The following is a 13,286-nucleotide window of genomic DNA, read 5'->3' as shown; positions in this document are numbered from 1 at the left end:
GTAATTATTACAATTATTATTACCCAATGACCTGCTTGCTTGGTGCTGACAGAAAGATTTATTTAACATGAGAGCTCCACTGGGTCCTGGAGGAGGGAGTGTATTTTCCACCCCTGTCCCCCCACCTTTCCAATCCCCACTCACACCCACCTTGGAACTTCCGGTAAAGTTCAGAGGAGGACTGAGAGGGGTGGACAGGGCAGGGGACTTCCAAAATGTGGCCACGAAAGGAAGTTGGCAATGGATTTCATTTCCAATGCATTGTTAATAGTATGAAAAAGAAAAGTGTCCCCACACTGTTGATAGTGGGCTTATTTTTTTTATGGTGTAATTTATAGCCCCTTCTATGAAGTAATTATGATTCCTGATAAAATGCTTGAGCAATTTCTGGATAGACTTTAATGGGATTAAGAAATCCGGAGAAGTTAGGGCTCCCCACTTAGGTATTTTAAAACACGTCAATTCAAATGGATTTTGACTATTCTTTGGTTGTGGCACCATTTTTCCCTAGATGTCTGTTCCAAGACAGAATCCCTGAACTGAGGCTAGTTTGAAATAGAATTTTCAGGAAGGAGACTTGATTTGGGGTGCTGAACAAACCACACAGTATGCAGATGAGGTGTTGTATATTTCTGTGCTTGAAAGCTATACAGTTTTATTAACCTGTGTCACTCCAATAAAGTCAATGAAAAGGAAAAAAGGAAGCAAAGATCTAACCTTAGCATTATTTATGCCCCTGGAGAGAATAAATAAATAAAAACACAAGTGAAATAAAAACAATCATTAAAAGGCAGAAAAAGAATGTTTACACACACTAAAAACAACTTTGAGAAGGCATTTTAATAATTGATCCTTTAAAATAAATTTGCTACATCACTTTTAATTATAGACAATGAAATCTAAATACCATAAATGATTTGATTTTCAGCATCAACTATGTGAAAAATACAGGAACAAGTTATTTCTTGACACCTAGAAACTTCATATTTTCCTTTTTTTGCCCTTCAAGCTCATATTTCTACTTTCCATTTTATCCTAATATGATATTTCTTACAACTGAAAGCTTAGAATGAACCACACATAATTTTCTACAAAACTCTATAAATTTTTGTGACCATAAGGCTTTACTTTTGTTTTTTAATTGAATAATTATCACTATTTTTATTATTACTCAACTGATAAAAATGTACAAATACATTACACATTTTGATAAATAATTATTACATATAAATTTTACGTTTTATTGGAAATACACCCCTTAATGAAATGGATGGGGCTGGTTTATTCCACCTCCCCAAGAAGAACATGTATCCATAAATAGAAATTACCTACTGGTACAAAGAACCTAGGGTTGGCCATCAGGTCTGATCTTGTTTTCTGTTTTTAAGATGTAAGCTCTGAGGAGTGTTGTTCACATAACAAGTACATGGGAGTGAAAGGAGTTTGTTATAGTAATATCACTCACCTCTTTGGACTTCTGAGTTATATTCTGAAATCATATTTTAAAAATATATATCTGCCAGCTGTCTTGACTGGATACTCTTTCAACTTTGTCAAAAGCCAGAAATCGGAAAAATGGTTTGCAAAACTATTAGCTTCTCCTAAGGATTCAAATCAGACTTTTTGGTAATTGGAGGGTTTCAATACCCCCAGGAATGTGAAGGTAAATTGGCTCCATGGAAAATAAAAGTCATGGGGGGGATATTTACTAAAAAAAGCTGTTTTGTAGGTTTTGCTCATTTCCTTGGTGTAAATATTTCCATAACCACAGAGCCAGTCTAAACGGGTCTCCTCCTATTTTTAATAAGATACTAAGTTGTTTTTCACAGATAACAGAACAAGGCTGGAAAAATCTTGAAATTGGTCAGCAGACACGTACACTAGAGAAAGAATTGACCCTAGAATAACCTTTCAACTCAAGGGGTCAAAATCCAGGTATTCCCTAGCAACTTACAGGTTAGGCTCTGATGTCCCCAGCACATGGGCACCAGGCTCCTGTTGAGACCTTCTATTCCTTTAAACACCTGATTATCCCTTGGAACAGCTGTGCCCCAAGGTGCCGTGTGCAGCCATTTCAAGATAAGTGATTGAGAGAAAAAAAACACAGGCTGAGTTCGAAGGACCATGGCTCAAATCCTGCCTCCTGTAACTTGTAATGTTTGAGGACTGGGGCATATTGTTTAGCTCCCATGAGTCTCAGTTTTCTCCTATGAAACAGGAGACACCAACCTTCCAAGGCGGTAGGAAGTGGCAGGGTGTGTGTGTACAAGGTGGGCATCCCTCGATGCACTACAGGTGGATGTTACTATCTGAGTCCTCTTACTTGAGTTGAAGGGAAGAGACTCGGAGGGTTGATGCTTGGGGTGTCCATCCAAGGCAGAGACACGGGAGCCTTGTTACTTGGGGTTGTTGTTTTTTTCCTCCAGTTAGTGACTGCTTTGGTATCTAAAAATCCCCACTTCAAACAGAACTTTCAACTTGTTTTTCTCCTTTTGATGTAGTCTTTCATCTTACGGGCTGCAGGTAGAGGCTGGACTCTTCACCTGGTGTGGACAAACACACCCAACAGCAACCATCTCTCTCTCTGGGAGTAGAGCCCAAGCCTGATCCAGCTTGGACCTAACTAACCAGGTTTAGTAAGGAAGAGCAGAGGGCCTTCTCCTCAGGTGGTTTTATGTGTAAGGCAACCCCCTAGCCTGGTCCTCTGGGCTCCGTTAGCACGAGGCTTCTGGTGGCTCTACTGGCTTGCTAAGAAGGCTTTTTAAAGTCTTGTTTAATGACGCTGGCAGAGCAAAGTCATGCCACCACATTATAAACAACTCTAGGGTGGACTTTATTATGCTTCATAGTATTACCTGGAGAGACAAGGAAAGTTTAATGGAAATGTGGCTTTTTCTGATAACACACACACAAAAGTGCCCTTATATTCAATGCTGGCCAACTAGAGACTTGTCTGATCTTAACTATCTAAATAAAATATGCTTACAATGTATGTGTGTGTGTACATGAAATGTTGCAGGATAGCCACTCCTGAAAAAGTATTAATCTTAAAAACAGTCACGGGAGGTAAAAGTGGAGTCTGATAACAAAAACTTTTGATACGAAAACACTTTTTATATACTTTATTTCAAACAAAAATAATCCCAGTAACTCAAAACAAAGGCAAAACTTGGTTGAAAACTCAAGAAGACGGTATAATAAACACAACCACCAGTACTTCCCAGAAAGAAATTTGATTGGCTATCACTCCTTCCAATGGTACCCTGGAGGGAACAATTTTATAAAATGAGCTGGCTTGGAAGGCCCACCGCAGACTCCCCACAAGGTTTAGGTATACGGCATTATTCAGTATCTACATCACAGTCATACTTAGTAACAGTCCCAGGATCTTTTGATTAAGCCTTTTCGTCTTACACAAGTGTTTTTACCTGCTGGGCTTACATTGGTACACAAAACAAACTCATCCTCAACAGGATATTGGCTTTGAGTTGTTTTTCTGGGGTAGCCATGATGAATGGCTGCAGTACCGTTCATTCTCCATCTGGATTCCTTTGCGCCCAGTGGGATGCATATTTCATGGTTGTCCAAGGTCTGTCCTATGAGCACAGACGCGGAATAGAATGATTCTTCGGGTAAGGACAAGGGACTGGTGCAATCTCTTATCCAACTGAGTTTCACACTGTTTTGTTTTTATTTTCTTTCTGTACTGTGCATAATAAATATTTAGAAACAGATATCCCTACCAACCAGAAGGTTTCCATTAAGTATCCTATTGGTTAAAACTGCACATGTATTGTTTAAGTAGCCATTAGGCACATCCAGGATTGAAACATATTACCCATTGCTGGAAAATGTTTAGAAGAGTTTTGGTCTATCTGCACTGCCATACAGAGCTGAATTTTGAGTTATTCTGATGTCTCTAGAAACTAAACATATCACAGAACTTAAAAATGTTCCTCACTCATTGCATAAGGTCCTTTACAGAGGTATGACCTTGACTGCTAGTCAAGGTCACACTTGTTTCCATGTTATGCCCCACAGTCCTGGCTCTTCTGAAATCTCTACTTCCTGATCCAGTCTTGGAAATGTTTTGCTCATTTGAAAATTCCTCCCTCCCACCCCCACAACAAATATCCTTTGTCCCATAATAATTTTTTTTAAAATCCCTGGAAGATCCAAATTGAATAACAATAAAGATCTGGTTGGAACCGTCATAAGCCTGACAATGCAGAATTGTATTTCTTAAAAAAAAGTGTGCAACCACATTTGTCTGGGCAGCAAAAGATAGCCCAGAATAAAATCAGAATTGAGTTTCAACTGACTCCCGAATTTCCTTAGAATGGCTTATATTTCAAGCCTTTCCTGTTTCTCTCTGATAGACCAGGTATACATTACTAACTATGAGTGATAAGAAAGAATAAAAACACAGCCGCTGCCTTAAAAGTACAACTGAAATTAGAATTTAAGTTCACATTTGTAAATTAGTCTATTTAGCCTAAGTTTAATTGCCAGAGAGACTATTTGCAATTTTGTTCTGTCCATATAGGCCTTTAAATACGAAAATGTGATGGGGCTACCTTTACTTATTTATATTTAATCCTGGTTATTATAACTCCTCTTGATTTATCATCACTGCCTAATTTCCCACACTGGGCCAGGATTAGGTCTGTAAAATGATAAGCAATAAATATTTGCTAGTGATATAAAAGTTGCATCCAAATATTACGCCACATCTGAATATGCAGAGATAAGTGGGCTGGGCAGAACACGCTTTCTCAGTGTTTGAACTAATGAAAGGTGCTTCCTTAATTCGAAATGTGACTTTCACCCAAATCTTAAGCATACAAGAATTTTCAGCTACTTTCAAAACCGAGATGGACTGTTCGCTGTGGGACATGTCCACTGTTTTCATCTCTCTGAGTGCTTGTGCTGTGAGGGCTGGGCTGGGCCAAGGAGGTTCTTGGGTGGTTTCTCTTTGTGGTTCTTTTTAGAGCCCTTGACCTCAATTCGGAAAGTGCGTGTATTCTCTCTAACCCTGACGTTGGCCGACCCAGGCAGCATGCATCCGTGTGTGTGTCCCTTCTCAACAAAGAAATAAGTAGGACTGGTTCTCTGGTGGTCAGGCCACAAAATAATTGAGACAATGCAAAAAAAAAAAAAAAAAAAAGGGAGGAAAAAAATGACTAGTTGAGGCTTTTATGTACATTCATTGCTTCTAATATGTTTTTAACAACAAGAAAAATGCAACATAACTACTCTTAGAGTGAGTGCAGCCGCCATACTGTACAGTTTCAGGTCCAGGCGGCTGGGCACACTCACCATTAAAACCAGATAACAAAACCCCACAGCCAAAGAAAACCAGCCAGAAGTTAACCCCTGTGAGTTTTTTCTTTTCTTTTTTTTTTAATATATATATACATTTTTAAAACTATTTTGCAAGTCCCAGTTTGAACAATAACAACAATAACAATAAAAGACAAACAGGTTTTATATTAAAAATGTCCACGTTCTTCACTGTTACTTCTAAAAGCAGCTTGGAGGATGTCGCCACTTGGAGTGTACTGCAAACTGACTCCATTAAGATGATCTTGGCAGAATAGCAGCACAGGGTTTGATATTCCATACTCATCACTTTTGACAATGTAAACCTTTCATAAAATAATATCTCTTAAAAATTAGAATCATTCAAAGGTCTGATCGTCCTGTTCCCTGAGGCCTGCCAGGGAGGTCTGGCTTCATACCATGGGGTTTCCTGCTTTCTCAGTGTGGGGCGTTAAGTGCCACACTGCCTTTCAGGAAAAACCTGAAGAACAGCCAGGGAAAGGGCCCTGCAGAAGGAGGGCAGAAGCACTCTAGATGAGTCTATGTGGAAACAGGCCATGCAACTCTCCAAAAGGTCAACCCATCAGAGCCAGAATTTTAACCCCCTAGTCACTTCCCATCTGGATTTTCAACTGAATGAACCTCATGGGTTGAACCAAACATGTATGCAAATCCTAAATAATGTGAGTTAAATTCGGACCTGCCCAGGGACAAATACACCCTCAAAGAACTAGGGCAAAGGGACAACAGCTCTATCCCTCAACAATAAACAATTGTGTCGTCACAGAAGCGCACATAGCTTGGCTGAAACAAAGTGTCTCCTCAGCTGATGGCTCTGGTAGTTCAGACCCAGGGCTTAGCTCATCTTCTCAGAAATGCTTTGAAAGAATTAAGAGACAATAATCTCAAATGGAAAACAAAAATGATCATTTTTTTTTTGCTAACAAATTATGGAAAGGCCATAACTAAATACAATTAGAAAAAAATGCTGAGATGCATGTCATTCTTTTTTAAAAAGCAGCTTTCAAAATATCAACCACAGCATTAAACATTGAACATAGTACATTCCAAAGTTAATACAGATAAATGTATATAATGCAATAATGCCAGTTACTCCACGTGTCTCAAGAATGTCTAAACTTGAAAAAATATTTCCTAATTTATTAGCTGAAGCTTACTTCTTTTGCTACTTTTCTAGAGATGTCCGCCACTATTTTTTTTTTCTTTTTCTTTTTTAATGCCCCGGATGTACAGATAATCCTCACATTCCACACCTAGAAATTTCCCCCTCCCCCTCTGTCAGGCTTTCAAATAAAACCAAACTACAATGACAAGATAATGTTTTACATCGTAATTCCAAGACATAGGTCAATTAATCCGTGACACCGAATCTCAACGCTTCCTTCAGGATTTACGACTCTCCTTCAAGTCCTCTAAAGCCTTGCTTTAAAAATGCAGACAGGTGGGTGGCTGCCCAGCCGCGCATGCACCGCAGTCAGGCTGTACACAGGCCGCACGTGTTCCCCTTCTTGGCGATCCCTGGTTCCCTTTGGGCAAGGGGGCACCCCGGCCTTCACCACCTGCCACTGCTAGGAAAGCCGCGGTGCTGGCTTCCTTCCCTCCACAGTGACAAGCGCCTTACGGAGCGCTGCTTCCCAGGCCCCGGGTTCCACACTCCACATGGAAAAGGGTTTTCCTGGAGGACCCCATGGGACCAAGCCCAATCCTTCTCTTCTTTCTTGGCCTTGAATTCTGAGCTCCCTCGTTTCCAGACATTGGACGAACCGCACTGCTCCGTTTAAAATCCCTCCAGCAGGCTAGCGGGTGCCAGGCCCAGTTCCACGAGGGGGCCTCAGAGCTGGGGTGAGACGGGACTTCAGACCCTGGCCTCCTGCGGAAAAACAGGCACTTGCGGCTGCTTGATGATTTTGGGGAACTCAGCCTTCCTGATGCCCAAGATGCCACCGAAAACCCTTCACTTCCTCGCATTCCAGAGGATTCTGTTTCATCCACAGGGCCAGTTTTTTGGAGGGGGGGAGCGTATCCAAAATATATGAATATATGCATCAGGGCTTAAGGTACTGGATGATACTGTATAAATTGCTAAAATGCTTCTCGGCACAATTGGTAGCTTAAAAAAATACTTTCCTCTGGTTTAAGGGCATTTTCCCTAGCACGGTCCTTAGGTGTGGAAGTTTCGGCAGATAACTGAGACCATCAGAAGTTCCCCAACTTTTTTTTTTTCCTTTTATCTTCCAACCGGGTCTGTGTATCATGCGAGCCATATACAAAGTGTCAGTTCTTCTGGCTGGGGCAAGAAAGCACTTCCCACCAAGCACCTCCCTCCATTAAATTCACAGCCCCCAGGGGCAAATACAGGCAAGGAAAATGAACACTTTCTTCCAAACCGCCAGCAGCCAGCAGCCCGGCTTCCCGAAAAGCTGCATCCTGGGTCAGCATGTTGGCTCTTCAGAGAGCAAGTCCGGCCAGCAACAGGGGAGTGAATTGTTGATAGGCACAGGAGATCCCGGGGGAGCCACACCCGCGGGGCTTGGCAACCTGTGGTAGGGTTTCCAAAGATAAGGATGCTTGATGGGACTGTCTTAAATAAATAAACCTTTTTTTTTTTTTTTTTTTTTTTTTTTTTTACTTTTTTTCTCAATAATGTAAAAAATAAATGGCATTTCCCTTTGGCAGTAAATAGCTGATTCGACGTTGAGCCTGAAAATGGTTTTTGTTGTGGTTTTGTGTGTGTGTGTGTGTGTGTGTATGTTTGCTTGTTTGTAAGAGACCATGGCCTCGTGTCATGGTACATTACTAGCAATGCATATATCTCTACTGCTTTAGTGAACCTTTTGCATATTTGTTTGGGGCAGGCCTGCTGACTTTACTTGTGGCCCAGATAGGCGCCCAGGGTGATGCACGCGCCCACCAGGGCCAAGCTGAGCAGCGCCTTCAGAGACAGCCAGGAGAAATCGAACAGAGGCCGCATGTTGGGGCCGTACAGTTCCACGAAGGCATCCTGCAGGGGAGAGAGGAGGGAAGAAAGAGAGCATTAGAGAGTCAGAGAGCAGACCCCTTCTTCTCGCTTTTGTTCAGGAAGTATGCATGGGGACCCTGCGGATGCGCTGGGCACCCCGGAGAAACAGCAGTGGACAATACAGATAGCAAGTTCCTGCCTCCCGGAGGGAGCTTTTATCTAAGTGAGTGGATGGACAATAAACAAAAGAAACATGTCATACAGTGTATTTGGGAATGGTAAGCGCCAAGGGGAAAAACAGCACCGCAAGGGCAGCTGAAACACGGGAGGCTCTGCGAATTTCCCGAGCATGGCCATTCATGAGAATCATCAAAAACCAAAGCAACAATGACACTCCTTTATCAAATGCTTGCTGTCTGCCAGGCGCTTATAACGAATGCCTGACATGCCTTACTTGATCCAGTCTTCCTACCCACCTTACAGAGTGGTTTTATGTATTCCTGTTCTGTAGAGGAAAACACCCTGAGACTCACAAAGGTGAAAGGATTTGTCTAATCAGTGGTAGGGCTAAGACTGGAACCCAGATCCAAACCAGTGCCCTTCCCTCTGCTGATACCCTGACAGCAGCTCCGTGAGGGCTTGGACTGCCCAGGATGCTAATGTGGTAGACACAGCAAGGTGACCTATGCTGGTGGCATGCCTAGCTTCTGAGGTCAAGGACAGGGTGCTCCCCAGGAAAGGAAGACATCATAGGGTTTCTCCAGGGAGGGGGTGGCTAGGCCAGATGACCACAACTCCATGTTTAACTCACATTGTGAACTTTACAGGCATGTAGCCATTTATGGTCAGATTGTATCAATGGATGCCCAGGTCCCTGAGCAAAGAAGATAGCTCTTTTTTCTCTACGGCGTTGCTTGGAAACCAGGCCTGCAGAATATTGTAGCAAAGGTCTCTGGGTTGCCTTGGCTTGAACTAACCGTTGCATGCTCATTTCTTAGCTTTGTTAGGGAAGATTAGTTTCTACATTTGGACCCAATTAGTATTTGTACAACTCTGTAAATCTATCTAAATATATAAATCAGTAAATGAAGTGCTTTTTTTTCAAGTAGTGTGCTTTATCTAGGCACTCCAACAACCTGGAATCGGAGCCCACGATTTCATTACGGGAGACAGTACTGTGTGGAGACTTCTGGCATCACTGTGCGGAGGGGCTTCTGACACCCTTCACAGTGTTCCCATTTGTTTGGGGCAAGTATTGCAGTAACGGGACCAGGTATCACCTTTGTTTCTCTGGTGCAACGTCTTGGTGCATGTAGTTGCTTAATAAACATTTGATCAATTAACAATGCAAGTGTTCTGAATTTAGTCCCTGGTTTGATTCTGTTTGGCCTAATATTTCATCCAGATGCTTATTCTGGCATTTGAAATGATTCTTCCACACACAACTGGCAATCTTGGAGTGTCTTGGAGGTGAGAGGCTAAGGCATCCTTTAGGGGAACTTCCACATTACTGAATATAGATTTACACAATTATTTTTTATGGCTGCATAGTATTCCACACACACATATATTTGGGTGGTCTTGCCTCCCAGGGGACATTTGGTGATATCTGGAAACATTTTTGCTAGTCATAATTTGGGTGGGGGTGCTGGCGGTATCTGTGGGTGGAGGCCGAGGGTGCTCTCCCATATCCGGCAATGCATAGGATGGCCCTCACCACAAAGATCATCCAACCCAAGGTTCCAATATGCCGAGGCTGAGAAACCAGTGAAGAAAGGTTTTGCGGAAACTCTGTGATCACGGACCACAGAAGACCCAATGGTCTATCTAGTATGTCAACAGCTTTGGTCAGTTTAGCACAGATTAGTTGGTTAGCCAATAAGAAGAAGAACTGAACCTTCAGATGTACTGTACTAACGTACCAGGAGAGGGCGCAAGGGTTTTCTTCTTCTTTAATCTATTGTTGAAATGTTCCAAATTTGAGCCTTAGCAAAGCCAGGCTCTAACAGACGTCGATGAAATATGTGCTTAGTGCTGTTAGCACAAAGATGAGGTAACAATTATCATTGCTTGTCAAGAAACATACCTTCTTTATATATAATCAGAGATAAACGAGGCAGGAAGGGGCCAGGACATATTTACCGGCAGGAAAAACCGCCTCTTGCAAAGTGCATTCTCGGATCCCGCAGACACAGCTGGGGACATCTAATAGCCCTCCTTCCACAGTGCTCTCTCTGAGGGAGGGGCAGTCTGGACCTCCAACAGCCCAGCCAAAGGACGCCCCTATAGCACTGACATCGGGCTGTAGGCAGTTGAGCTTGACACTGACAAAGACGCTCTGCTTTTCTTTAGCCACCAATGGAGTTTTCTCTGGCTGACCATGAAAAGTACTAAGACACTGGCCACCTGACTCTTCTGAACAAGAGGTCGTCCTGAGAAAGTAGAGGAAGGAGGGACCAACAGGCTGGCATTCCCTCCCCATTTGCCTGGTATACAGTCTCAGGGAGGGCAGAAGAAATGCCGGTCTAAATACCCTTCCTCTCTGGGGCTGGAATAATCCCCTCTCCCAACACCCATGGCCTCACAGAAATACTGCGTGTCTAATGAGCCACTTCTGATGAGCATTATTGAGAAACACAACATATGCAGGGTAGGATGAGCCAACGTAGCATCTCTTGACTTGAAGACTGAGCCCAGAGGTGCTGACGCAGCCCCCAGGGGTCTGGGAAGAGCTATGGACTTGGGGAGAAGGTCTAGGTGAAACCCCGGCCTTGACATTTTATTGCTTATGACCTTGAACAAATTACCCAACCTTGAGCCTCCTTTATTTTACCTATAAAATTGGTTATTGTGAAGATTAACGAAGGTGACTCAAAGCCATTTGTTAACGTGGCCCAGAACAGGAACTAGTGGAAATATTAACTTGTTCTCCTGCAACCTGCTGCCTGCCTCCTAACCCTGGCCTCCCGTCCAGAAGGGCCCCCTAAGGGAAGGGCAGGGTTTTATCGAAGAACTTTCCCAGCTCCCCCTAAAAATGCTTCGTGATTTCTGTAGAAATTACGAATCAAAATGCCCACCTGACATGTTCTGGCGGAAGGCAAGAAGGGAACCACCATGCCCGTCTACACTTCCTCATCAACTGCTAAGTCAGGCTGGAGGGCCGAGGGCGTCACCGACCCCCCTGAGATTGAATCCGGCCTCTGAGCCTCACCTGTCTGTGCTCCAAGGTGCCAAGCAGACCCCGCGGGTTCAGGCCGGAAGGCCCTAAAAGCTACTTTCGTACCATCTCCTGGCTTTTTCAAGCATCCCGATTAGGGCGATTTCCGAAGTCTGTTTGAACAGTCTGTCATTATTTGTTTAAGTTTGAAAGCTGTATTAAATAAACACATGCTCATTTTATGTATTAGAAGCAACACAGAGGGAAGAAGAAAACCTGAGCTCTCATCACGACTCAGACAAACCCCCAGCCTATGTGTGCCAGGACTGGCATGGGCCCTGCCCGATGGCAGGGGCTGCAGAGCAGGCTCCCAGGGGAGGGTCCCCTCCTTTCGCTGGCCCCTCTCATCACAGGGGAGACGGGCAGGGCCCCAGCTCTGTGCGCTCCTTTCGCAGACAGCTTCTCCGCAGACCTCAAGCTCGGAGGCCGCAGAGGGTACGAGTGAGTCCCACCCAGGGGCACACCAGCGGGGCAGGAGGCCCAGCTGCGGGGCTGGAAGCGAGCCAGGGAGGTGTGGACCAGAAAAGAGCAGCCTCAGACATCTCAGCTGGGGGGGAGGGGCGGGCAGCACCAGTGTCCTCTCCCTCCTGGCCTGGGGCCAGTCCTGGGGCTAGAACACCCCTCCCTCCCCACGGCCCCCACTTCCCTTCAGGCAGCCCACCCTCCAGAACCTTCCTTTTCCCCTTAAGAATCCTTTAGAAGGTTTTTCACTTAAACATGGTTCCACATAAAATGAGATGTCAAGACCAACGAATCAGACGGGCAAAAACTGAGACAGATGCCGAGTTGTGCTGGAATCGACCGGGTGGGCTTGTGGGGGGGGGACCCCCGGAGGCTCCCCCACAATCGCACTCCCAGGGAGAGGTGACTGCAGGGACCTTCTCGTGGTTGGCGATGCGTATCGAAAACTTGAAAAGTATTGTCCTTTTGCTAGTAATTCTCCTTCTAGTTATTTATCTTGAAAAAAGTAAGTCACAGGTTGAAATGCACAGGCTGATTATAATATAACTGCTCACAAAAATTAGGAGGTATTTTATCGCTTCATATTCATTTTTGAAATATCCCCTAATTTTTGTGAGCAGTTATAGTTAAAACCTGGAAACACCGTAAATGTCTGAAAACAGGGTTGGGAAAATAATTTATGGCATTCAAGGGAATATGGTTCAACCATTGAAAATTGTACCCTAGAGGCCCTGGCTGGGTAGCTCAGTTGGTTAGAGCATTGTCCCCGATACGCCAAGGTTGTGAGTTCAATCTCTGGTCAGGACAGAAACAAGAATCAACCAACCAATAAATGCATAAACAAGTGGAACAACAAATTGATATTTCTCTCTCTCTCTCCCTTAACCTCTCTCTAAAATCAATACATAAAAAAAAAAAGAAAAGTGGACCCTAGATTTATTGGCAAGGAAAGTTATTCCCAACATAAGATTGGGTAAAACAGGGAACAGCTAAACCAGCGTCTGCAAGTTCAAGCCCTGGGCTCAGTGCTGGTTGTCAGCTCTCCTTACACTGTGGGGAAATTTAATCTGGCTTTGTTGTCTGTAAACAAATTAGAAATGCAACTTCATTCCACGGTCTTGGAGCTGACTGTGGATACAGGCATTATTTGATCATGGGAGATCACAAGGGGGGGAGCCATGTTGCCCTCCAAGAACTCCCAACGCAGAGAGACGCCTCCTCCGTGCCCAGCCCTGAGCCTGACGAAGCCCAGGTGAGCTGCCGTTCTGCCCGGCATGGAGAAGACCTGTCTGGTAAGAAGAGGAT

At 43.9% G+C, this 13,286-nt stretch overlaps 1 protein-coding gene across 2 annotated transcripts in view; it reads right to left on the bottom strand.

Annotated features, from left to right (window-relative positions):
- Positions 1-3,107: 3,107 nt before the first annotated feature.
- BCL2 (BCL2 apoptosis regulator) overlaps positions 3,108-13,286 on the bottom strand; it is a 174,270-nt gene continuing 164,091 nt past the window's right edge. The window contains exon 3 of one of the 2 annotated variants that reach the window (XM_066353514.1): positions 3,108-8,344. In XM_066353514.1, coding sequence (XP_066209611.1) covers positions 8,210-8,344 — 135 coding nt within the window. In that variant the 3' untranslated portion in view covers positions 3,108-8,209. The remainder of the gene's footprint in view (positions 8,345-13,286) is intronic. The other variant, XM_066353513.1, reaches the window with a different exon arrangement.

This window comes from Saccopteryx leptura, chromosome 11 (genome assembly GCF_036850995.1).
Source record: "Saccopteryx leptura isolate mSacLep1 chromosome 11, mSacLep1_pri_phased_curated, whole genome shotgun sequence".
NCBI lineage: Eukaryota > Metazoa > Chordata > Mammalia > Chiroptera > Emballonuridae > Saccopteryx > Saccopteryx leptura.
The sequence above is the reverse complement of the archived record's forward strand: the minus strand, read 5'-3'. Positions and strand labels throughout refer to the sequence as shown.